The sequence below is a fragment of the Nothobranchius furzeri genome, chromosome 11 (genome assembly GCF_043380555.1).
Source record: "Nothobranchius furzeri strain GRZ-AD chromosome 11, NfurGRZ-RIMD1, whole genome shotgun sequence".
NCBI classification, from domain to species: domain Eukaryota; kingdom Metazoa; phylum Chordata; class Actinopteri; order Cyprinodontiformes; family Nothobranchiidae; genus Nothobranchius; species Nothobranchius furzeri.
The window spans coordinates 71,857,334-71,884,447 of record NC_091751.1 but is presented as its reverse complement, the minus strand read 5'-3'; the positions used below and the strand labels follow the sequence as shown (position 1 = coordinate 71,884,447).

Genomic DNA, 27,114 nt, shown 5'->3' with positions numbered 1-27,114 from the left:
TATGTATTTTTATTTGTGTGATTTAAGCGCAGCGAGAAAAACACTGGACCTCAAGCAACGTGGATCCGGTTCCTCTCCTCTCTTCCTCCAGACTCTGGGACCTTGATTTCTAAAGGAAATGCTAAATTGTCAAAAATTGGGTGTCACACTCCCGTCCTCGAGGGCTGGTATCCTGCATCTTTTTGTTGATTCACCTGTGCAACAGCTCATCAAGCTCTCCAGAAGTCTGTTAACCTCCTACTGATCAGGGTGGCTGGTACAAATTCTTCTCTGATAGCCTTGTATCGATTTGTCGTTGCAGCCCAAGTCTCTGCAATGGTGACCCGTTAACTCTAGAGTTCATTTAGAGTCCTGACTAGAACTTTCAGGGCTCTACATGGTCAAGCTCCTCCCTATGTTACTGACCTGTTAAAGCCTTATGCTCCAACCCGAGCCCTCAGGTCCACACACCAGAACCTTATAGAAGTTCCAAAGACCAGATATAAAAGTCGAGGTGATCGCTCCTTCCAGACGGTTGCACCCCGACTCTGGAATGATCTTCCTTTATCCGTACGCAGCGTTGGTAGTCTGGACACTTTTAAAAACAGCTGAAGACTCTTTTATTAAAGCTGCTTCTACAGAAATGTTTTATTTTCTTATTTTAGTCATCTTGTGTTCGTTTTTGTTCTGCATTAGAAACACTTCATGATTTCATTAGTTGATTGTTGTAAAGCACTTAGTGATTTTTCTTTTTGGGATAAGTGCTATATAAATAAACATTACCTACTTATCTTCACAAAACTGCCTGGATGACCTTTCACTGCTGGAACGTAGACCCTGATGGGCACTTCTCCAGCTGAAACTAACTCTTCTGTCTCTGTGAGCTCTGTGGTATTTTGGTGCAGAGTTGATATGCGGCGTCCTTCATGTGAGTAAAGTTTCAGGTTACACGTTGGGCTGCAGCAACAGACTGTTGTGCAACAATTGTGTGATGTAATGCTTAGACTTATGACTCTATGGTAGACAGTGGCATGACCATCTCTTATGCCACTCAGCCCTCTGGGGGTGGGGGAGTGCATCTCCTCTCAGTCCAACAGAAAAACTGCTGCCTGCCTTCCTATATTTTAACCTCACGAGCTACTTTTGATTTAAGCAGATCAAAAGAATCAACTGCAAAACCAGCAGGGTGCACCCTAACCCTAACCCTAACCCTAACCGATGAGGTGAAGTCACCGGATCACAAGGCAGATGCTGAGCTCCACTCCACAGAAGCAAAGTGCATCAGGCATGTAGAAAGCACCAAAGGATATGAGCCGACATAAACAATCGTTTGTTAAGTAGATCTTTTTGGGGTGGCGACACTTTGAGAATGTTACTGTGGCAGCTGCCTGGAGCGCATCAAGGATCAGCGCTCTGCGTCCTCTCCGCTCAAGATTCCCCGGAGAGTCCACATAAATAATGTCATACTAATGAGCGTGCCCGTGCACATGCACGGATCACACGAAGGGCGTGGCATTGTAAAAGGTGTGAGCAGTTGCCCTTTTCATCATGGCCGTGCTAACAGAGCTGGGGCTAAAACTTGCAAGGAGCCAACAGCGGTGGCACGTTCATGCAGGAAGTCCCACTTTCAAACAACAATAACTGTCGTTAGCGTCGGAGCGAAGCTTCGCATCAGTTTGTACCTTTGTCTCCTCTCAGTTGCTGTTTTGACTTTCAATGTCGCTTGCTTTCCTCTGATAATGTGATAAACATGAATAAATATTTAACATCTAAACAATATTTGTAATCAAGTATGTGCATTCTAATTAGTGGTGCGACGGACCAAAAATGTCTTAGTTTGGATCATTTCGTGGTTTTTAGTCAGGGATCGGATCGTTTTTCAGACCAGCAGAAAAGGCTCTCTCTCTTTATTTAGTAGAAAACTTAGTGCAACAGTTTCTGCTCGATTTGCAACTTGCTATAAAAGCAGGAGTTACCCAGAGGTCTGATTGCTGAATAAATGTTACAACGGCTCTCCCTTCGTTTTCAGCTTTCCTTCATCTCTTTTACATATTTGTCCCCAACATCATTTACAGGTCCCGCCACGTTTATGTTATGTCCAAGACATGTTTGACGCACCATCCCCTCCCTCCTTTCACAGTGATCGGAGGTATGTGTGTGGGCACTGCACCGCGCCGCCAGACTGGAGGTGCGTGCTAATTTTTGCGGCTCGTATCATCATTGTATTTTATGGGGGGGGGGGGGGGGGGGGGGGGGGGGCAAAATGCTCCCATACATGCAACCTGAACGATGCAGGTGGTTTTTGAAGCTCCTCTCCTCCTCCGCCATGACCACCATCACTGTGCGTTTCTCCCTTGGAATGACCAGGTAGCACCTCCGCCCTCCACGTGACCGATCCACGAACTGTGCGTGCTGAACCGTAGAGAGAAGCGTACGGATCACGGATCAGTGGTGATCCGTTGCACCCCTGATTCTAATCTATATAAATTAAAAACACACTCAGTGGGCTGTGTACTCACCGAGGCTCTGCATTTCTTCTGCGCAGCAGGGACACTTTTGGATGCAGATGGAGCACAAAACTGAACCGGAACAGCTCAGCGAACATTTTAAAAAGGTAATCCAAAGAAGATCCTTTGATTTTTCTGTGTTGCTCTTCGAACACTGGCGCTAAACTAAAGACTTGTTAGCCTGAAATTTTTACTTTTTCACTTTAACCCTCTGATGCATGAATGATGAGATCTTCAACCATGATTTTTTAAACAATTTTTTTCATAAATTTTTAGGTGTGAATGAAACAAATTTCAACAAATATTTTTAAAAACATTTTGTTAATTTACAAATAATTTATAACATGTCCACCTCAGTGGACAGCATGCATTCTGAACATGAAATATGTTGGCTTGACTTACTGAAGTCCACACGGAGGGGCTCAAATGCAATAAAGTCTTCAACAGCTGTGCTTAATAGCAAAAATAAATAAATAACAATTTTGAGTACCTGTCCACTGTAGTGACCATTATGCATCAAAGGGTTAAAAGGGTACATAATGCCTTCCTAATGCTTTTTCACTGGCCGAAAAGTCGGCATTTAACATTGGGTCATTTTCTTACTCTTGGCTTCTTCAACTAGCCCACGAGCACACACTCCACACGAGATCTTGAGTCCTGGCCTTGCTGTCGTCACAAAGGCAGGATGTACAGTACCATTTATGGACCACGCAGAGCAACGCCACTATGGCCCGCACCGCTCCGCTTCCAGAAATGAAGACCAGAAAAGACATTTCAACTTTAACTTTGGAACTAGTTGTCTTTGAAAACAGTGATAATAGTTCATATTTTAAAATATAGAGCTTTTATTGGACTAACTTTGTTTCAGCTGTCATCAAGCATCCAAATGTCTCCTGGGTATTAACACCATTTTCAGTGACAACATGTCAAAGGGATAGCTCAACTAGTAAGACACCTGACCTGCATGCGGAGGATCCCGGCTCGATCTAGGCTGGGTTATCAGCTGTTAGGAGTTTTTTTCCATGTTAATTTTTTACTGTAATAAGACGCCCAAATTTTTTTTATAAACGTCCAAATGAGACGCATCTAACGACATTTAATTCACGGCCAGAAAACACATCTGTTAACCTTTCATTTTAGAACTACTCTTCAACCGTGACGGGACGCGTCATTTGGAATCGTAGTATGTCTAAGGCATGGGGCTGCAAGGCAGTGGAGTCCTGGGGACAGCATCACCATGGCAACGCTTCCAGCATCAGAGACGACCACGTTTCTTTTCAATACATAGATAAGAGGAACCAGGATCATTTTTCAGGCTCCCCATGGATGTGCAAGTTGAGGGCTTCCAGGGGGGCCGTCACCCTTTTGGGTGAGTCGGGCTCCCGTTAGCTCTCCTGTAATTTGAACCCTGACTAAATAAATAAAAAATGACATCTCAATAAGGCCAATAGGGCTACTGTTAACATCAAAGTCAAACAATACAGGCTTGGCTGACTTTGATGTTGTCATGCTGCGGGTTTCTGAAGATCTGTGACGACTGAGTCCATATCAGTTAAAAGTGAGTAAATCTGCTAGCTGTTACAATGAACCTTATGAAACTTATGTGCACCTACACCACATTACAATATTAGACTTTTTGACCATCTCCTCGAACCGTCACCTTATCGTGGTGGAGGAGCTTAAGTGCCCTAATGATCCTAGGAGCTATGCTGTCTGGGGCACTTTGTGCCCCTGGTAGGGTCTCCCATGACAAATAAGTCTTAGGTGAAGGGTGAGACAAAGAACGGTTCAGAGGATCTTTCATGGATTTACAATCAAAGAGTCGGAGTACCCGGCCCGGAGGGTTACCGGGGTCCCACCCTGGAGCCAGGCCTGGGGTTGGGGCCCGTGAGCGAGCGCCTGGTGGCCGGGCTTTCGCCCATGGGGCCCGGCCGGGCCCAGCCCGAACCGGATACATGGGCTCATCCAACTGTGGACCCACCACCCGCAGGAGGAACATGAAGGGTCTGGTGCAGTGTGGATCGGGTGGCAGACCGAGGCGGGACCTTGGCGGTCCGATCCCCGGACAAGGAATCTGGTTTTTGGGACATGGAACGTCACCTCGCTGGCGGGGACGGAGCAGGAGCTTGTGGCAGAGGTTGAGCGGTACCGGCTAGATATAGTCGGACTCACCTCGACACATAGCATTGGCTCTGGAACCCAAGTCCTTGAGAGGGGTTGGACACTCTTCTTTGCTGGAGTTGCTCCGGGTGAGAGGCGGAGGGCTGGGGTTGGCTTTTTGTTTGCCCCGAGACTCTCTGCCTGTGTGTTGGGGTTTACCCCGGGGGACAATAGGGTAGCTTCCCTGCGCCTTCGGGTCAGGGAACGGGTGTTACGTCCCCTATTCAGTGGGGCCTGTAAGTGCTTGTGGTTATTATTGTATTTCATTTTTTATGGCATACTCCTTGTGGAGCGGCATAGCGGAAGAAACCTGTCGGCGCGTGAGAACCAGGAAGAGCGTCTCGTCTCCATGGCGACGTCGGGGATTCCCTCAAAATGAACTTGTGGCAGTGTCGTCATCCAGGAACCCTGGTCGAAGCGCGGAGAGTCCAGCTGCATGAGATGAGGACTGATTATGTCAGCTGTGCCGGAGAGGATAAAGATGACGTGGGATCAGCTGTTCGGGGAGCAACTCTTACCCATGGGTTGTCTCCCTGCTCCTCACTCCCGTTGAGTTCCGTGTCCGATTGTAATCGAATAGTGTGCGTGTTTTAGAGGTCCTACGCTAGACAGACGGTGGTTATAGTTTCGTTTATTTGATTTGTTTATCTTGATCCAGAGGTGTAGAACACCAGCCTTTAATTTGTAAAGTTTTAGAGGTTCCAGCTAAACCAGAAAGCTTGGTATATTTTGTTGTATTTTATTCCTGGGGCTGGTTCCCCAGCCCTTTTTCCCTTTGTGTAACTGGTATTATCCTGTGAGGCGGTTATAGTCCCTCCTTTTATGTTATTAAAAGATATTGTTATTTAACAGCCCTACGACTCCTCCCACTCCTTTTACCTTCATTTAATTACCTGTGCCCGGATCCTAAACTGGAGCCGTAACAAAGTGGGGGGCTCGTCCGGGATCTGTCGGTTACATATAACATTTACCCTCAGTAACAAAGTGGGGTTTCGTTGTGGGGTTGTTTGTAATAATTTATTTTCTGTGATCATGTCTAGCTTCGACGTGGAAACCTTCATGAGGGCGCCTTCACGTGGACAACTGGAAGAGTGTCGTAAGCAAGATTTATTAGAAGTAGCTGCTTACTTGGGTCTCACTGGGGTTCAGCACATGCTGAAGAACGCCCTGAAGGAGGAGGTTCTGTCTGTGATGGAGCGGAGGAAGCTGCTGTCACCCCTGAGTGATCTTGCCGTCTTGCCTTTTCAGAGTGAGGACTATGTTGAAGGTAAAGAGGAGGACATTGCTGTGGCGTGTGGTGCGACAGAGGATGCGGCCGACGGGATGAGGGCCCCTGAAAGGGGTGAGGACCGTCACTCTCCTCCACCAACTCCCCCACGATTTGACCCGGATTCTCCAGGTTCGAGGAGCGATTCTCTTGACCACGCCCGCTTTCAATATCGTTTGGCTCGCCTGAAGCAGGAGGCAGAGAATAAACAACGTGAAAGAGACTTCGAAATGAGGAAATTGGAACTTGAGGCAGACACCAGAATAAAGCTGAAACGACTGGAGCTGGAGGTTCAGGCGCAGCTGCCGAGCAGAAGAGCTGATCCGACGACTAAAGGGCTGACGACTGCTGCAGACCAGATTGACGTCGGGAAGTGCATGATGCTGATGCCACCTTTCCGTGAGGCCGAAGTGGACAGCTACTTCGCCGCATTTGAGCGCATTGCTACTTCACTCAGTTGGCCGCAGGAAGTGTGGACTCTGCTGTTATAATGCAAACTGACAGGCAAGGCTCAAGAGGTAATGTCAGCTTTGTCTGTGCATGATTTTTCTGACTATGACCGTGTAAAAGAAGCAGTTTTGCAGGCATATGAGCTGGTTCCTGAAGCCTATCGGCAAAAGTTCAGATTACACCTTTTACTCCCCCTTCATCAGCTCTGGTCAAGAATTGAATATTTTTTAGTATCAAACTCTCTTCCGTAATGGCTAGTTCAATCGGTAACATACTTCTTTCAGACCACGCACAAGTGCTTTTACATTTAAGCCCCTTCATCAACTCTCCCAGGTCTCCCAGGTGGAGACTTAATTCGAGACTTCTTCACAATTCTAAATTTCGGCATTCTCTTAGAGACCGGATTGGGTTCTACATAGAAACTAACGTCGCTACAGCTCTTTCTGCTGGTGTAGCTTGGGAAGCTTTTAAAGCTTTTATTAGAGAGGGTACATTATCCAGCATGCCTCGTATAAGAACAAAGTTGATGCTGCTAAGCAGCTCGATTTGGAGAGGAAAATAGCCATAGCTGAATCTGCTTTCAAAGCGGATACAAGACAAATTTGACTCACTTAACAAAGCTCAAATATGAACTTAACAAAATCCTGAGTCAAAAAGCAGAATTCTCCTTGTTTCGAGCCAGACAAAAGCAATTCGAGGAAGGAGACAAACCAGGTAAATTTCTAGCCAGATACATGAAATAAAAGGAAGCCATGACTGCCATCCCAGCAATTAAAAGGCAGGATAATACTTTAATGCTGAAACCTGCTGATATTAACAAAACCTTTAGGAAAATTTTTATACAACTTTATGTTCTGAATCACAGGCCTCTATACAGGCTACAAATACTTTTCTCCTGTCCTTGAATCTCCCAACCCTCTCAAGAGAGCAGTGTGACCTGCTGGAGGCGCCCATCTCACATGCAGAAATTTGATCAGTAATCAAATATCTCCTAATGTAGCTCAATGAACAGAGGGGTGACGTGTGCTCTTTTGGGCTGATTGAAGACCAGATGTGCCACTACATTCTGGACCATTTGAAGAGGTTTCACAGTACAGCCTGGAAGACCAGTTAGAAGGGCGTTGCAGTAGCCAAGGCAGGAGATGACAGTAGATTGCACCAGGAGCTGGGTGGCATATTGTGATAGGTACAGTCTGATCTTTTGTATGTTATACAGCGCAAAGCGGCATGAACGAGCAACAGAGGTAACGTGACCTATAAAGATCAGCTGATCATCAATCACATCACCCAAATTTCGAACTGCTGTTGAAGGAGCCAGAGATAGAAAATCATTTTGGATTGTGATATTGTTCCGTACGGATGGTTTCGCTAGGATGACAAGTAATCCAGCTTTAGAGAGGTTGAGTTGGAGATGGTTTTATTATATCCATCTTGATATGTCAGAAAGAGTCAGAGACTCGTGCAGAGACTGTGAGGTCGTCTGACGGGAATGACAGATAGAGCTGGATGCAGTCGGCATAGTAGTGGTAGGAGAAGTCATGCGATCAAATAATCTCACCCAGTGAGGTGGTGTATATGGTAAAGAGAAGAGGTCCTAGTACAGAACCCTGGGGGACTCCTGTGGCAAGATGGTGAAGAGCAGAAGATTGTCCCAGCCAAGATACACTGAAAGATCGTCCTGTCATGCACAATTCAAGCCAGGAGCGTGCTTTTCCTGTGATGCCCATGCTAGAGAGCATGGACAAAAGGAAGCCATGGCTGACAGTGTCAAATGCAGCTGATAAGTAATGAGGATTTGGAAGTCTCTCTTTTAAGGATTTGGTCACTGCTAGCAGAGCAGTTTCAGTGGAGTGGCCCTTTTTGAACCCAGATTGGTAAGGGTCAAGCAGACAGTTTGGTGAGAGGTGTCCTGTGACCTGCTTGAAGGCCATCCTTTCAATGATTTTAGACAGAAACGGAGGAGAGCGATAGGTCGGTAGTTGTCCACATGACACTTGAAAATAGCATGATACAGCCCCTTTAATATGCTTTGATTATAACCAGCCTTCCTCTCAAAGGCTGAGCGTGCTATCCTTCCTGTGGTGACATGTTACAATTAAAATGATGGTATCATTAGAATATTATAACATCTATTTGTGATCATCACATCATCTACTGTTGGAGGCAATCCGAGGTGTAGCACCATGAGGTCTGTGGGCTAGCATGGAACAGGAGGCTGGGGAAGCTTTTACGACATGAAAAAATCATCTATGGTCCACAAACAGAATCCAACAAGTCACACTTCTTAAGAGCCTGCCTGTCATCGGGGAATATGAGCCCTGAGCTGTGTGTGTGTGTGTGTGTGTGTGTGTGTGTGTGTGTGTGTGTGTGTGTGTGTGTGTGTGTGTGTGTGTGTGTGTGTGTGTGTGTGTGTGTGCGTGTGTTGCTTTGCAGAAAGTATCTGTTGAGTTTGTAGCGTGTTTCATGCTCCGTCTGGCTCATCCTGCGGTGCAGACCTCTACCTCTTCAGGAGGTTAAACAAACTCTGGACTAACCCAACCCTAAACACGATTCCTGATCTTATCAGAGCAGCTTTCAGTTTGTTTGGAAAGTTATACAAACATCTGATGTTTAACATTGCAGGAATGATTCTGGATTAGTGATAGACTTTGTTACCAGAGATCAATTTAGAAAACATGATTCTCTGACCTTCATGGCACATATAACTACACCTATTGAAGCTACTGGTTACTCTGATCCTTTTCTGCTAAATCATTCATCTCCTCGAATGAACTGAGCCAGTCAGATCAGATATGAAGAACAGATGGAAACACTTGGGAATGGTTAAAGGGGTTCTAGGCCAACTTTTTTACACAAGTGAATATTGTTTTTAAACATCATTTGAAACTTTGTTGGGGCTCTAAATGGCCCAGGAGCCCTGATACATGGCCAAACACAATCCCATAATAAAGCCCAAAAATAAAAAGAGTGGTTGACCGCACCCACTTGACCAGGACATAAACATTAAATGAGATGTGTGCTGATTGGTCAGTTTACCATGATGGCTCAATATCGCAGCCCGAACGTAGTAACACTGCATACAGCTGTGTACGGTATCCAGATAGCTCTTTAGGCAAACTATGACTAATTTGCATTCATTCAATCTGGATATTCCCAAAACATCCAGTTACTTGCGGGCTCCCACAGACTTTTGTTGTTTTCCTCCTGTCAAACAAGGACGTTAGCAGTAGCTCGGTTTAGCATTAGCTCAAGGCTAGCACTGTGCAGTGGTTGGCATTATCATGACTGTTTTACATATTGCTGACATTGCAGTGAGATGAGAAATGCTATTTATGGTTGCGTGTCTAAGCTTATGACGTGTTAAACCAGCTTTTCGCAGAATAAACCATTTCTCCGTGGCCGTTATAACATCTCTAATGTACGTTAAAAAGCACGTAAGAGACGGCACAGACTTTATGATTTATTTAGCCCCATTTAGAGGACACACCATGCCGGCAAATCTGCATAATACTGCCGCCACGGTGTGTCTTCTGAACGCGTTGTGGTGGCATGGCGATGCGGGAATTTTGCAGCATTTGTGCCGCCACGCTTGTCAAAGTCAAAGTCATTTCTGCCACATGTGCAGGACATACAGAGAAACGAAATTGAGTTCCAGTTTCAGCACACACAATTCAAAGATCAGACATACGTGGGTAAGACACATGACAAGAATTGGTGACTGCGGTCATTCGCAACATGAGTCGCGCTACCTTAATAGTTAGATGAAAAGGGAGTTACATGAGGATAAGTGGGGGTAGGTAAAAAAAGGCATAGCAGAGTTAGACCCAGCGGGGGGTAACTCTATTATACAAAAAAAAACTCCTTTAAACATGGAAGCACAAACAGCACGGATACAACATCAGAGTCCGATGGGGAGGCGGGGATGGGCGGGATCCTGAAGCCTCCAATGGGAGCTGCCACTGCGGCGCATCGACCAGCTGCAGACCAACAGGTGGGAGGGAGAGATAAGGACCAGAGCGCACATTGAAGTTTTCCCGCAGACGTCTCAATCTGAAGGAAGAGGATGAAGGTCGGGACACAGCATCTGTCGGCATTCCTCCTTTCATGGGGGTGTGTTGAGGCAGCCTTGAGAGGCTGCTATGGCGTCAGATAAGGATAGACATGACTTTGTTTAGGGCAGGCAGAGATAATTTTCCTCTCCGCCTTGGAGTCTCTAAGTGGTCATTCATGTCCACCAGTGAAGCCAATTTTACATTCTAAACATCCCCGCATCGACCGGCGACCCTCTCCGAGATGACATCCATCTTGCGTACTATCACAGGCAATGCCGTCAGGACATTGTCCAGCTTGCGGTTCACCTCGAGTAACGTCCCAGTCTGTGAGGTCACCGCCCGAGCGGCACATTCCGTGGGTACGGGTCGCACTCCAATCGCTCCAGTCTTCCCAAAGACGGTAGTAATATTACTGCAACACCGGACTTGTGAATACATTTCACGCCTTGGCGCAACAGAGGAAGGTGTCATGACCACGTGTGGAGTTACTGCCGAGCTCCGGCAGGGAAATACTGTACATTAAAAATGAAAGTAAACACGAGCCGTAAGTTTTGCTTTTGAAATCAGAACCAGCTGAGATGGAAAACCGGAGCAATGCAGCGCTCCTAGAGCTGTTCTCCGTCAGAGCTGGAGCTCAGACCACCACAGACTCCACGGGGACTGTGGAGGACAGACACCTTCAGGAGATGCTTGTTAAAAAACTTAATGAGCGCGGCTTTGATTGCAATAAAAAGCAAGTTATGTCTACGATAAACGGAAGTCTGCAGCAGCACAGAGACTGCCCCATACCCCTTTATACCGCCATCACCTAATCTGAAAAAGACGACTGGGCAAAATTACCGTTGTGGTCTGTGCACTTATAAACGACCTAAGGCTCTCTGATGCCGCCATAGAGCTCCGGCAAATGGGCGGCACTGTTTCCTAAAATAGGCTTTTAACACAACAAGCTGCCTTTATTCGACAATACACATTTGGTTTTGAATTGCTCTTTAAAGAGACAATTAGTGGTTTTTACCTTTAGTCTCTGGAAACATCCATCAAAATGTTGGTGAAAATTAATAAAATGATGTCCAGTTGTTGAAAAATGATGGCGGCTTCGTACCATATTACAACAAAAATCAGGTTTTAAGTACATCAGGTGCGGGTCTAGCCTCTTTAGGGGGCGCCATGCTTCCTACTGGCCAGTTTGGGGTCCTGCGCCTGGCGGTGACGTCACACCAGATCACTGGCTGAACGTACAGCTTTTGGAAGTAACGTTACCTCGTTCAAAAACATTTAGGCAGTAAGGAACACCAGTTTAATAACAAAACTGCTAACCTTTTTCTAAAACATACATAAAAGAACAGACTTGAAAAAGATGCAACATATTTTGCCTGAGCGGTATTGCTGTAGTATGATGATGTCATCAGCAGGCGCAAGCCCCCAAGCAGATCTGGAAAGTACAGCGTCTGACAACAACAATTGGCATTGCATTCTCTTATGGAATTACCTGAAGGAGCATCAGAGTCTGAGGAGTCACGCCAAGGTCGCATTCTTTCTGCCCCACGGGTAATATTTACTGTAATGTTTGTTTAACTAGCAACAGTCAGGAAGATGTGGTGTAAAACTACCCTGAAATGTGTGTATCTACTGCCCTCTGGTGGCTGGAAGCTACACACTGCAACTTTAAAGTGACGGCGTTAAGGTTATCTGAAGTGGAGGCCTTACTTCTCCAGGAGGACAGGCGGTCTGTTCATGAGGCTGATGCGTCTCCAGTACCAGATCATAATGATGAGGATGCTGGGTGTGAGGAAACTTTTCATAGCAAACCAGACTTTAGTGAAGCCTCCGTTTTGATGGATTCCCTTAAAATAAAATGAACAATTATTACCATCCACCATGAATGCTAACACCGCAATCACCCGATGCTGTCATCGTTCCCCAAAACTTACAACAAGATGAATGTCTTTGATGTCTCCGATCCCAAGGTTGATCTTCTTGCGCTCGTTGACAGGCAGCCGGATGTTGAGTAGGTAGTATTTATGGGCAACGCTCCCCACCTCCATGAAAGGCAGCACATCACATGTATAGAAACGACCATCGTTCACGTAGGTCTGTAGACACAGCAGGGTAATGTCATTCATCTAACTTCTTCTGTAGTAAAACCACCAACACAAGTTAAACGGGGGAAAGCATGTAAAACAATGATCCAGAGCCTTTTTGTTTAGACAACAACAATGACATCTTTAGTTAGTTGTACGTAAACCTGACATACGCAGATCTAGGAGGCGGGACGATGTATGCTAGGGCTGAACGATTTTAGGAAGAATTGTGACTTTTTTTAAGGAGAAATTGCAATTTCAGCTCAAGTCACCATTTTCTTCACATTATTCACAATATAATACATAATACATAATATATAATGACACCATAAAGAACATTAAAAGCTATTGTTTTTTTCTCTTATCTATTTTATTCTGTTTTTAATGTGTTTGTGAAACAACCTGTGATTTTTATCTGCAGAGGTGCTTTATAAAAACATGTTCATCTTGTATTCTAATCATGCACGGAGGGCGTGTGTTTCATGAATCTTCTTTAATCAGCTCCATCAAGATGTCACTAGAAACTCGCTAAGGGTGTTTCAGTTGAGTATCATCTCCAAAGCCCTGTTTGTCCATCCCATGTATACTATCCAGATGCATCGTCAGTTGGTCAGTCACAATGTTTACATTTTTGGATGTGATCAGTAGTTTGGAGACAGGTCTGTAGTTTTCCAAGCTCAGATGGATCCAGGCTCAGTTTCTAGAGTAACTAAACCCTAAAATAACATTTTGTGCTTATAAACTGTATAACTGGGACTTTGCAAATGCAATCTTTCTGTTTCTGTGCATTTTTGACATGCTTGTGTAAACTTGATTAAATCTAGAATCTAGGTCTGAAAACGTCTCAGTGCTGGCCCCTGTGGCAGAACAGTGGCTACTGCATTTTAAACTTGTGACTGACTGGGGCTGGAACAATTTCACGTCATCGGTACAGTCTCCTCCCACTCCTTCCTCCCAGGATGGAAATCCCCCACACTTGGCCATTCCACTCCGTGCCCCCTGGCAACGCCCGCTTTCATGGTATTTTTCACATCTTGACTAGGGGTGGAGCTACATTTTCTGATGGTGTGAAGTCCCTCTTTAAGCACAGGTTCAATCACTACATGTTTTACAAAAATCTGGAATCACCCCACTTGTCAAGGATAAGTTTATGTTAGGGATGCAACGATACCACTTTTGTCCAAACGGATATGGTACCGATACTTGGATCTGAGTACTCGACGAAACCGATACTTCTACCACACAAAAAAATGATATGAATTGGAATACAGGTTTTATTTTCTTCTCTGCTTTCAACAGGAAAATACTGAGGTGGATAAAAAGTAAAAATAGAAATGACCACAAAACTAAAATAAAAGTGCAGTCTGCTGTGTCCCTTCTTGTAAACGGCTTCGCTGTTCTTTCTCCAGTCCAGTCTGTTGTCCAGGTGAACTCCAAGGTATTTGTATTCCTCAACCACCTCCACTTCTTCTCCCATGATGGAAACAGTGTTTGACTCCACCCCGTTTCTTCTGAAGTCTAAAATCATCTCCTTTGTTTTGTTCACGTTCAAGGTCAGATGATTGTTTCCACACCATGCCACAAAGCGCTCCACCAGCTCTCTGTACTCAGCTTCCTGTCCATCTCTGATACACCCGACAACTGCAGAGTCATCTGAGTATTTCTGTAGATGACAGGTCTCTGATTTGTACTGGAAGTCTGAGGTGTACAGGGTGAAAAGGAATGGTGAGAGTACAGTCCCCTGTGGTGCTCCAATGTTACTGATCGCCTGGTTTGATGTGCAGTTCTTCAGCCTCACAAACTGTGGTCTGTTTGTCAGGTAGTCTTTAATCCAGGCGATAGTTGAGGCCCCCACCTGTGTCTTCTGGAGTTTCTGGCAAAGTACGTCAGGCTGGATTGTGTTAAATGCACTGGAGACATCAAAGAACATGACCCTCACCGTGCTGCCTGCTTTGTCCAGATGACAGTGGGTTGGTTGAAGCAGCTGGATGATGGCATCTTCAACTCCCAACTCCATGGCGATAAGCAAACTGCAGCGGGTCCTGATATGTCCTAGTTTGCTTATTCAGGTGGACCAACAGGAGTCTCTCCAGGACCTTCATGATGTGGGATGTCAGGGCAACCGGTCTGTAGTCGTCATTGACTGATGGGCGAGTTTTCTTTGGAACTGGAACAAGGCAGGATGTCTTCCACAGGACTGGAACCTTCTCCTGGGCCAGGCTGAGGTTGAAGAAGTGCTGCAGAATCCCACAGAGCTGCTCTGCACAGGCCTTCGGTACTCTGGGGCTGACACCATCTGGACCTGCAGCCTTGTTCCTGTTCAGTCTCTCCAGCTGCCTCTTCACCTGACTTCTAGAGACAGATAGGTGGGAGGGGGAGGTAACTGGGGCAGCAGCATCTCCTGACTTGGTTGAAGACAGATTTATAGAACCAGAAGAGTCCATGTCTGTGTTAGAGGACAAAAGAGCTGGCATGTGACAGGAAAATGTTGGATCAGAGGAGGATGGGGATGTCTGATTGGCTGGGGACAGGCGAGGAGGATGCTGGGTTTGTTCCTGAACTGAACCTATTGAAGAACTTGTTCAGTTCATTGGCTGTGTCCAGGCTGCCATCTGTGCAATCCTTCCTCTGCTTGAAGCCTGTGATCTTCTTCATCCCTGACCAGACATCTCTGATATTGTTCCTCTGTAGTTTGTTCTCCAGCTTCTTCCTGTATGCCTCCTTACTGTCTCTGATCTTGATCTTCAGTTGCTTCTGTATACTCCTCAATAATTCCCTGTCTCCCTCCTTGAAGGCTCTTTTTTTATCATTTAGCAGATTCTTCAGTTCACTGGTGATCCAGGGTTTGTTATTAGCGAAGCATATTACTGTTCTGGTGGGTATGATGTTGTCCACACAGAAGTTTATATAGTCAGTGACACATCCAGTCATGGCATTGATGTCCTCTTCATATCCTTGGCAGAGAGTCATCCAATCTGTGGTCTCAAAACAACTCTGCAGGGCTTCTTCAGCATCCTGTGACCATTTTCTCACAGTTCTTCTTGTCACAGGTTGCCTCTGAACAAGTGGTTTGTATTCTGAGCTGAGAAAAACAAGATTGTGATCTGATTGTCCCAGAGGAGGTCTTGTTTTGGACATGTATGCATTCTTTACATTTGCATAACACAAATCCAATGTCTTGTTTTCTCTGGTGGAGCAGCTGAAAAACTGTTGAAATGATGGAAGTGTAGCAGAGAGCGAGGCATGATTAAAATCACCAGATATAGCCACAAATGCATTGGGGTGCTGGGTTTCTCCAGCCATTGCAAAAATAAGATGTCAACAAAAAGAAGATAACTATCTATAAAGCTCCTTTCGTCAATGAACACTAGCAATAGAGACTCAGCGCTGCAGGTAAACACTCCCTCGTGCGTCCTGCACTCGTGAGTAAAACGTGACTTTTACGCGCACATGGCAAAGACGTATTAAGCGCGAGGATATCTCAGGATCCCATTGGATGATTTGTGTGGTTCAAATCAAGCCTTAAAGCTCTTAGCCAATAGAATCACAAGGCGTTGCGTTTTATTGCATCCGGATTGGAACAAAAAGACCATGAGCTCCCCAAGGGGTGAGCCAATCTTCTGGATAAGATGGCGTCGCAGACTTCTAACTTGCCTGTAGGGAGCAAAACATGGCAAAAACAGTCAGGAATTAGTTCGTTTTGACGTTGGGAAAATGGATTACATGAATCGAGTGGATTTTTTTTTTATTTTTTTTACAGGAACACGGATTATGATCACAAATCTGCAAAGTTAAGACAGACTTTATGCTACTGACTGCCAATAAAGAGCTGTGTTGTTATCTGATTGATCGCAGCTAGCTTTGTGATTTTTTATGGTACAGAAATGAGACTTATATTGTTTGAAAGAAGAGAATCTTGGCTTTATTTTGAGTGGCTGGCTTTCTGGATAGGGTTAGGGCAGGGGTCGGCAACCCGCGGCTCTGGAGCCGCATGCGGCTCTTCCATCCATCTGATGCGACTCTCTGTGCTTGTAAAATAATGACTGGATATTTAAAAAGCTTTATATTTTACTGCATTAATTTTACATCTGTATGCCAATTCTAAATGTAAAGATTGTCTGCTGCTGTGGCTCCCAGTGTTTTCTTTACTGTGGGAAACGGGTAATAATGGCTCTTTGATGGGAACAGGTTGCCGACCCCTGGGTTAGGGTATATGTGAAGTCAGTGTTTTTTTTATACTTCCGGTTGAAATAAAGGCTCAGTGTGTGAATTAGGTGATGCTGAGAACAAAACAGTGTCTTGATTGTTTAGACTAGCTTCTTTCCGTTATGTGCATGTGTAGTTTGCATATACTGATGATCAGTAAGCATTGTTTTGAAATTACTTTAAAACCGGAAGTAATTCCGGAACTGGTACCGGGTCCGTCAGGTTTAAGAGGTTAAAGGGAAAAATGGAAACAAATAACAACATAATTACAAAATAAATTTTGGACTAAATTTAGACAAACTACAGACAATATTTTCCTGATATAGAGGGTTTATTTAGTTGTCTGAAAATGTAACACGTTTAAAAATCTACAGTGATAATATCAAAAACCGTGATAATTTTGGTCACAATAACCGTGAGGTTAGCTACTTGTGGCCTACAACAACACGTCTGACCTCTGTGATGGCCGACAAAGGTTTCGCCACCAAGTCAAAGTATGTTAAGCAAAGGGATCAAATTCCCCTTTCCTCCATGAAAATGTGACTTGATTTAAAACGTTTTAAGTGTGTTTGATTTAGTTCCGTCTTAACTGATAAAAAAAAAAACATTGAAATTATATAGTGATGATTTCTGGGCTAGCTAGCACAATCAACAGGGGGTGAAATAGTTTTTCCTGACTGCAACACTGCAGAAGTCTGACTGGAACATGTAAGCCAGCTGCAGCATCTCTCTCTACCTTGGGGAAGGTGAAGTTGCAGTGGAGTTTCCTCTTTTCAAATGATCGAGCCATCTCGTTCCACTCACTGACCATGTCATCTCTGTAGGCCAGCTTGACGTCAAGGTTTACTATGGCTCCATCCTCTGGAAAAACACAAAACATTCATGTCATCGTCATACCAAACAAGCACAAACTGGTTTGATTCAACAGCTGCTGGAGAAGTGGATCCTTATCTAGATGAATAAAGGTTAAATAGGTGTAATAAAGACCCAAAAACCCAAACCAGAACATTCCTGTATGCTGCATTTAAACAAGTTAGTCTGGTTGAAGGCAAACTGGTTCTAATGGAGCTGAAGTACCTCGACTCGGCATGTAAACGGGTCAGTTGAGCTGAAACGGTCTTCTGGTAATACCACCACTATGTAACGTGTAATACTACCATACAGTACTGTGTGTACCAAATAAACTGCTGCAGCATTGTTGTCCATTCCTTCGCCCATTATCCTCCTGCATTTGCTCTGCCAGCGTTTGTTTACTATTGTTTTGCTACAGCTAAGTGGAAGAATGCCAACATGAACATTTTGCCATCTGCCGTAGCAAAGTGGAAAGCGCTTTGTTTGGATTTCTAATGTACATGTAAACTAGGATGAAAGCTCCCAGTTTATTGCTGTAGACCAGTGGTCCTCAATAGGCGGCCCGCGGGCCCTCTTTGTGGCCCCCGAAACCCACGCGCCCTGGACTAGGTGCAGAGTGTTCCCACCTGGGTATTCTTGACTTTTCCCCAAACACAGCTGGTCATTTTTCAGCCCTCTTCCCAAGGCAGTCTGCTTTGGGCTGAACCGGTCCAACACACCCACCGATTGGACAACTTAAATTCACACCTACCATTGGGGGAGTCTCTGACTGGTGAGTAGAATCAGCGAGTGGGGGGCTTTCATTATCATTCTGGTTGGTGAAGAGTCTCTCTCTCTCTCTCTCTCTCTCTCTCTCTCTCTCTCTCTCTCTCTCTCTCTCTCTCTCTCTCTCTCTCTCTCTCTCTCTCTCTCTCTCTCTCTCTCTCTCTCTCTCTCTCTCTCTCTCTCTCTCTCTCTCTCTCTCTCTCTCTCTCTCTCTCTCTCTCTCTCTCTCTCTCTCTCTCTCTCTCTCTCTCTCTCTCTCTCTCTCTCTCTCTCTCTCTCTCTCTCTCTCTCTCTCTCTCTCTCTCTCTCTCTCTCTCTCTCTCTCTCTCTCTCTCTCTCTCTCTCTCTCTCTCTCTCTCTCTCTCTCTCTCGCTCTCTCTCTCGCTCTCTCTCTCGCTCTCTCTCTCGCTCTCTCTCTCGCTCTCTCTCTCGCTCTCTCTCTCGCTCTCTCTCTCTCTCGCTCTCTCTCTCTCTCTGATGATCATTTACTGATCATCTCATGCTAGATTTGTGTGGAGTAAAGACCGCCTGCCAGACTTGGTTTTTAAGCAACACTTACGACTATTGTTTTGCCTCATCTACAGTGACAATGTGCTCAGTGTTCAGTCAGGCGTGTACACGTTTAATAACGCTTTGGTGGGTGTCGGCTTGTTTTAAGGAAACTGGAGGAAATTCAGAATGGGAATCATGTTTTTTATTTTGACATCAATGTCAAACTGTGCACTATCCCTGTATGCACATACTTATCCTGAACCGTTGTCCACCTCAGCAGTGGCATGTGTAAACCTCTTAAGTCCAGCCCCTGCCTGTCTGCCATCATCACACAGAATTAGGTTCTGGTGACAGACAGACTGGACCTTTAGATCAGAACCAGCCTGACAACATAAAGACATCCTGAACATAAGATTAACTAATCTTATTCATTAAATTCATATAAAATGACTGTTTTTCTAGAAATTAAAGTATATTGAGTTATCTGTGCCCCACTCAACGCTTTTAACATCCCAGTCCAGCTAGCTAAAGCTACTAAAACTGCATCTTTGGATCACATTGCAGTCTCCTGTGGTGTAATGAAATGAGACAGATCAGTGGGGTGAGCTGGAAAAAAACAGACCAAAGCAATAGAAAGTGGAGGGGCTGGATGGGAACAGGCAGCCAAGTGTCTCAGTCATATCTGCTCTGCTACTGGTTGAGAAAGGTCCTCTCCAAAATCAGCTCACTTCACGCAGACGTTCCTCTCCAGTCCAGCGACCATCGCCACGGAAACTAAGCCTCATCAACAGCTGTGGTATTGCTGGGCGTGGGCCAAAGGGTGCTTGGTGCTGGGTGGAGCGGGACGTGTGGCTGGTTTCTTATAGAAATCACACAATTCTTAAACAGAAATTAGTTCAGAAGGTCAAAGGAAACACGGTCAACCTTCAGGCTCTAAATATTTATTTGTCTTACGTCAGAAAGGGAAACGTACAGATTTAGATTCATCAGAGTGAAATAGAGCTCAGAGTTTTCCCCAGCGCTTAATAAGCGTGGCGGCCCGCCAGGCTATGCGTCATGCCCCGCCCCCTCCCCGACCCTACTGTGTCCGCTGACACAAACAGTGCAACGAAACTAGAGCCCTCCGTCAGCTGACACTGGTGAGAAACAGCAGCAGAATGTGTGCAAGAGATGTGTAACTATAAAGTAGCCTTGTCGCTCTTATTGTTTTCCTGTTTCTCTTTATAGTTTATTATTCTGCTTCCGTACGTTTTTTGGCATTTAACTACTTCCACAATTCAACGATTTACACAATTTTGGTATCAAAACGTTGAGCTCGTTCAGCTTATGTCGGCAACGAACTTGTGGTATTAAAATAATTTATACTAGGGCTGCACAATATATCGAAAAATTATCGTCATCGGGATAACAGGACGTGTGATAGGCCCATCACAAAACACGGCAAAAACAGTGATAAATGTTTGGTTCAACATTTCCATCCGTGTCATACATCAACTTTTTGTAAACCAGCTCTGTTTTTTACGCTGAAGTATGATTTGACCAATCAAATGTAGCCCTTCTGATATGCGGCCAATCAGATGGGTCCGTTCACATAATACGCCCGCCCCCTACGTAGACCCTTACCTCAAAATTCCACTATCTCCGCTCCACCCCCGCTTTCCGCTGCCGCTCGCTTCCCTTGTTCGTCATGCTGGCTCAGATTAACGAACACACTTTGTGCTGAGGTTTCTGGAATCAGCGCTGCTTTCAAATGTGAACGTGAGTCCGCTCGGTGTCGTTAAGCAGCTGACAATAACCGGGCTGACTCCGACACGTGCCGGTGAACCAACCCACCGTTAGCCCCAGGCTCCGGTTAGCTTCCAGCTAAAGGGCTACAGCACTCTCCTCCCAGTCCCACCCTGCTAAAGAGGGCCTGGAAAAGTTCCCCCACACATCAAAGTGATTTTTCATTTATGAGCTTTTATAACCTTGTTAATCAGGATAGTTGATTTGCTGCTGCACATAAACTGTCAGTCAGAAGCTCTGCTAGCCGCTTATCTTAGAGGAGCTAGTTCAATTTGTTAGCTTGTTATCAGAATCATAGTTGCAGTTTCATCATCTGAGCTGCTTTTTAAGATCTAGGTAAACTTGTTCCATTTGGGGTTAAAAACAAACATTTTCTCATATTTTCCATGTAGTTTTTGCCAGTTCCTCTTCTGAAAGGTAGACAATTGTTTTTCTCTTTCCCTCAGAAAATCTTAATATTCTCCTAGTTTGGCCCAGCACAGTTCACTTCCCAGTTACAGCAACAGCCTTATATCATAACCACATAAGCGGAGAACATGTTCAGTAGCAATGAGAGAATTTGCTGTTGCATTTAAGTGATGTTAACTATTATTTAACATTTAAACTTATTTTCTGATGTTTTTATTTATTCAAAAACCCTGGTAAGGGATGTTTTTCTGTATTTGGAGCATCAGAAAAAGTTTTATGGTGGAGGTGATGTTTTAAAGTCACTGAGAAACTGCATGCATGCAGCTGTTTAACATTTCAAATTTTGAGTTTTTTAATCAATATTCAAAGATTAAAGTTTTCTGCGGTTTAGCATTTTTGTCCATTCTTCACCTATATTCTGAGCTTTATTACACTTGTTGGTGATTTTTGCTTCTAAATCTTTAAATACATTCAGCTCATTTTGACAGTTTAGCTTAGTTTCAACTTCACTTCAGCTATTCAGCAGCTTCAGCAATCAGTTTCTGATTTTGGCATATGATGCTAATTTCACAGTTCAGCTAAATGTAAAGATTAATCTGTTAAACTTGTCCAACTGAAATAACAGGTGTTTAGACATTTTAGCTGTCCAGATTGTTACACAATGTTCAAAGATTTCAGTTTTTTGCCATTCAGGATTATTTTTCTCCATTCTTCACTTACTTTTTGTGCTTTATTTGCTTGTTAGTGATTTTTGCTTCTACATCTTTCAACACAGTCAGCTCATTTGGACAGTTTTGCTGACCATCAACTTCAGTTCAGCTATTAATCTGATTCAGCTAACAGTTTAAGCTATCCAGCATTCAAACAGCATTTCTGCAAGAAATGCAATTTATCTAGTTTCTAAATCTATTACTTAACATGCGACTGTATTAGAGTGATGATCGTTCCCTCAGGATGGACTGGCCTATCTGGCATTCGGTGGTCCCGGTGGTCAGACTTTACAGAACGCGTTTGTGATTTATACACGTTAATACGGTCTGTAATGATGTAAATAAATAACTGTGATTATTTCTCTGACAATAACAGTTTTTGTGAAAACTTTTGATCCACGTGCGCCAGTTCTGTCTCACGCAGGACATTTTTGAACCAGGACAATGTCCTCGCGGGCTTCAGATTTGTTACCATGATACAGTGGGTATCACAGTGACCTCTGACCTCGACATATTTTACATGTTTTTCTTGTAACAATAATCTGTTGAAATAATAAACCATTAATGTTATTTTCTGAAAATTTCAAAAAATGAGGATTAGACCATCCCTCTGCTTAGACTGGGTATCTGCAGGTTTAAGGGAGCCAAATTTAAGACTTTTTAAGATCTTTTTTAAGGCCACTTTGACCAAATTGAAGCAATTTTTTTAAATAAAATTAAAGCTATAATTTCCAACTATTGCCTGGAACCAGTGCTAACACGTTGCAAACGTGGGATTAGCCATCCAGTTACCGTTAAACTTGCACTTCCCCATGGCGCAAGCTCCCACTAGCTTAACCAGCTAATGTGCTCATCTAAAAATAGCCCCCTTTCACAACCAACTGAATGTGTACGGTTCCGCTTACGGCAACATCGTACACAAAAAATGCTGAACACTAACTAGAAACTCACAAGTTTTTTATAGAAATAAAATAATCTTGTTTATTGGGTCTTTGGTCATTTAAGACCTATGGAAACTGTATTTAAGTATTATTTGTGATTTAAGGATTTTTAAGGCCTTAAATTTGGAATAGCAAATTTAAGACTTTAAGGATCCGCGGATACCCTGTGAGAAAATAAACCAACAGAATTTATCAGATAATTATTATAAATAATGGTGAAACATCAGAATACATATGAAAATATGTGTAAATGCTGTAATGGTTCATACGGGTTATTGTCAGTGATGTAGGTTATGTTACTGTTCCTTTAAGAGACGCGGTGCTGATGAGGGAAACTGAAAGCTGGTGATGCAGGTTTATCTCAGCTGTTTGTTAAACTACTCTAATAAACCGCTGTTGAGGACAAAAGTAATTCTGTCTGGCATTTTAGCTCAGCGCAAACATTACAATAATAAGAAATGATCTTAGGTTACCTCGCGCCTGTAACACAGCTGCTTAAAGCTTCCCGTGTGCAGATCTATTAAAAGATGGGCTCCTGAGGTCAGCTGCCGCAGAGACCAGTGCCGATCGCTGGTGGATTATTGAAAAGAGCATTTGTGTCATGAAATCAGAGCAAGTTATTAACAGTGGTTTTCAGGTTTATTTTATTTTGGCAAGATCAGAGAAGAAGCACGTTGGCCATAACGTTTAACGATTTAAAGGTCTTTGTTGTAGGGCTGCAACAACGAATCGATAAATTCGATGAAAATCGATTACTAAAAGCGTTGGCAACGAATTGCGTCATCGATTCGTTGTGTCGCACAACTCTTCCAAAAGCGCCCCCCCTTCCCGCCCGCCGTTGCGCGCAGACCAGAGCAAGTCAGATCAGCGCGAGGGAGAGCCGGCAGATCAGCGCGAGGGAGAGCCGCAGATCAGCGCAAGGGAGAAGCGCAGATCAGCGCGAGGGAGAGCCGGCAGATCAGCGCGAGGGAGAACCGCAGATCAGCGCGAGGGAGAACCGCAGATCAGCGCGAGGGAGAGCCGGCAGATCAGCGCGAGGGAGAGCCGGCAGATCAGCGCGAGGGAGAGCCGGCAGATCAGCGCGAGGGAGAGCCGGCAGATCAGCGCGAGGGAGAGCCGGCAGATCAGCGCGAGGGAGAGCCGGCAGATCAGCGCGAGGGAGAGCCGGCAGATCAGCGCGAGGGAGAGCCGGCAGACTTGCGCTGCTGCGAACCGGTTCCGCATTGTTGCACAGCGATCCAGGCAGCTGCTTCCAGCGCACTGTCCATTCTCAAAGTGGCGCAACCAAAAAACTATAGTTTGCACACGATCGTTCTTGTCTGCACATGTTCTCTATTTCCTGTCTTATTTGTGCCTGAAGCGCGCTACTGCGGAGCTCATCACCTGTGCTGTGGTGATTTCACCTCACGCAGCATCGAAAACGCGCTCTGCGCTTTTCGGTCAGGAGATCCCTTTGATCTGCTCAAAAGTAACTGATGAGGTGAAAAGGTAAGAATCCAGGCAACAGATTTTCTGGAGAATTAAGAGGAGATGCAGGAAGATGAGAGACAGACAGGACAGGAAAATAGTTCAATAAAAACAAGAAAACAAAACAAAGTGTTGAAAAGTCAAATGACACGTTTCTACCAGTAAAAAACAATAAGTTATACACATGTTATATTTATACATCTGATACAATTCAGATCACCTTCAAAACTCAGTCACACACCCAGGGCCGTTTCAAGACATTTTGGGGGCCAAGGCAAAATGCCCCCCCCCCCATAACTGGGCTCCCCAGAAGCCTCTGTGTAATCCATACCCTCTCCAGGAGTGTTAGTTATACAGTGTTTATAAAAGCCCCTCAGACATCGCTGACATGTTCTAATATTATCAGATGAAAAACTAAATTATCAGACATGCTGTCTCATCTGCTGCTTTTCTAAACTTGTAAAAAGTAACAAAACCATTTGAAAGCCACTATTTGTGGATTCTCTGAAAGTTTCCATGGAGTGTGTGACAACTTATTTTTTTCATTGATCCTATCGTCTAATCTCACAGCTGAAACAAGCATCCTTAATAATCTGTGCACAGGAAGCGTACCGATGCTGTAGTAAAACAAAAGGTATAATAATTTATTATTAATAAAACCTTGTTGCAGCACTAAAGCAGAAAAATGAGATTTTGCATTAAATATGCAAAATATTTACATATGAATTGTTTTAGAGCCCTTTTATTGGCAGAATCTGATATTAATTTAGTTCTTACAAAAAATGGGTCCCAACATGGTTTGTGTGGCGTTGCCATAGTGTGACGTCATAGGCACAGATCCCCTGTCCTCTTGTTTGGAAATGGAAATATGGTCACCCTACATTAAACAAACTGTCCACCCGGGCTTTTGCGCTGCACAGAGACGCTTCGCTGCCTACGACTGAACGTCAGTTGAGAGTCAGTCTCATGCAGACTGACCAATGAAGAGAGGGCCTCAAGTTAAGACCCTCTCCTCATTGGTCAGTCCACACGAGGTGGGTCAAAGGTTACTCTGGGCGGGTTACGTGTTGTCAGGCATTCAAGTATTGAGTATATTTACTGCATATTACAGTAAAATATTCTGTATGTGACCACATTATGGTGATCCTTGGGTCGAGATGATGGAGCCCTTGAATATTGTTGCCCAGGGTACAACAAAGTGTTAATCTGGCCCTGGTTCCGCCGTCACATTCCCGCAGAAACTGGTTGATCACACCGGGGCCAGACTACTAGCATGTGGCTTTACAACCACAATGTCCTCTGAAGCAAAAACGCTTTTAAAAGGGAGGGAGGAGTCCTAACTGTATCTGCAGGCGTGTTGTGTGAGAGTGCAGTTATATACTGGTTAATATATTTTTGGGTTCAGTTGCTTTCATGTGGCCTAATGTGAGTCTATTTGGGATCATTGGAATGATCAGCAGCATCTCTTGATGTGACTTTATGGCAGTTGCCCAGGGCATCATCACAAGGAGGATGGCATTCATTTACTTTTGTTTTATTTGGTATTTTTTCAGTCATTTTTGGAAATAGTGATCAATTTTGATTAATTCACAGCCTATGTTTAATTACATTTAAAATAAATGTCAACAGATGAGATCAAACAAAACAGATGAGAATTGCCCTTAAGCTGTTTAACTTGGACCAAGCATTTTAGGTCACAGATAGATGTAGCTTAGGGTCTCTGTCTATACAGCTTATAAGACAATTTAGGTGATGGCATGTTGTTTTTCTGCTATTGAACTGTTTTCTAATAATGTTGTGTTAAATAAAGTGAAGGAAGGAGAGAAATAACGTTTCCCTAGCAGTTTTTAAAAATGTCCCCATGTAATCCGATTAATCGATTAATCGTGTCGAGACCCCATCCGATTAATCGATTATCCAAATAATCGTTTGTTGCAGCCCTACTTTGTTGGACAATATTAAACCACGCCACTAATGTCCCACGTGTTTTCACCAACACTGCCATAATCGTACCACCAAAACGTCTGATCGATTCAGCCCTTCTCGGGACATTATTACTGAAAATTAACTAAAGTTTAGTTCCTGTGTATCTTTAATAGCTTAATCCAAATAATGTTTACAAAAACCTAAGTTCTAAGTTCTTCTATCAAAACATCTCTTCTTGTGAGTTTCTCAGTCAAAGAAAGATGGCAGATTAGTGACACTTCTACAGTAAGGTGAATGGTTGACCCTTGTCCCGACCCAAACAGAGGGTGGGAATATCTACAAAGCAGCTCAACACACTGGGAGGATTTGCAAATATTTGATCTTAGATTATGAAACTAAAAACAATCAGAGATAAAATATTGACTTTACTCCAAATATTTAAAACATGCAGAATAAGACTTCTCAAGCTAAAGACCCCCCCACCCCCACCCCACCCCCCACGAGCCAAACCCAGGAGGCTGCTGTGGCACTCACTTATCTGGTTGGTCATCTTGAATGCAATGTCAAACTGAAGCATGACCAATATGAACTGGAACCAGGGGCTCATCTCATTGTTGCTCATGGGGATGTGGACAGCAAACACGATGTCGTTGGCCTCAATCCTCTTGGCCACGGCCTCGTCAAACGACTGGATTTTATCACACTGATTGGAACCCCAAGGCATGAACCACTTGGTCTCTTGTCGGTGACTGGCCTTGCCCACACACTTGACCGCTAAGTAATCGACAGCTGTGGTGGGGCTGGGAGCTGTGGGACAGAGATATTAGGGTGAGACATTAGGCAAGTGTCAACATAACATGACCTTCCAGAGCCAACCATGATATTTCTAAATGTTCGTCATAAAAAAACAACAATAAAAACTCTAATTACTGATCATCTTCTACATCATTTTTAAACTAAAATAATCTTGTGTTGAGAATTTGTGAAAATATTTCCTTACACTTTATTGCAGGATGTTGGAAACACTAAAAAAAATACAGACCCATTTCTAAATGACCCTTTATCT

General features: G+C 44.2%; 1 protein-coding gene across 1 annotated transcript in view; it reads right to left on the bottom strand.

Annotated features, from left to right (window-relative positions):
- wls (Wnt ligand secretion mediator) overlaps positions 1-27,114 on the bottom strand; it is a 60,938-nt gene that overhangs the window by 22,220 nt on the left and 11,604 nt on the right. Inside the window, exons 2-5 of the mRNA XM_070541827.1 lie at positions 26,583-26,855; positions 17,439-17,563; positions 12,347-12,508; positions 12,123-12,259 (exon numbers count right to left, since the gene is read on the bottom strand). Of these exons, the coding sequence (XP_070397928.1) occupies positions 12,123-12,259; positions 12,347-12,508; positions 17,439-17,563; positions 26,583-26,855 (697 nt within the window). The remainder of the gene's footprint in view (positions 1-12,122; positions 12,260-12,346; positions 12,509-17,438; positions 17,564-26,582; positions 26,856-27,114) is intronic.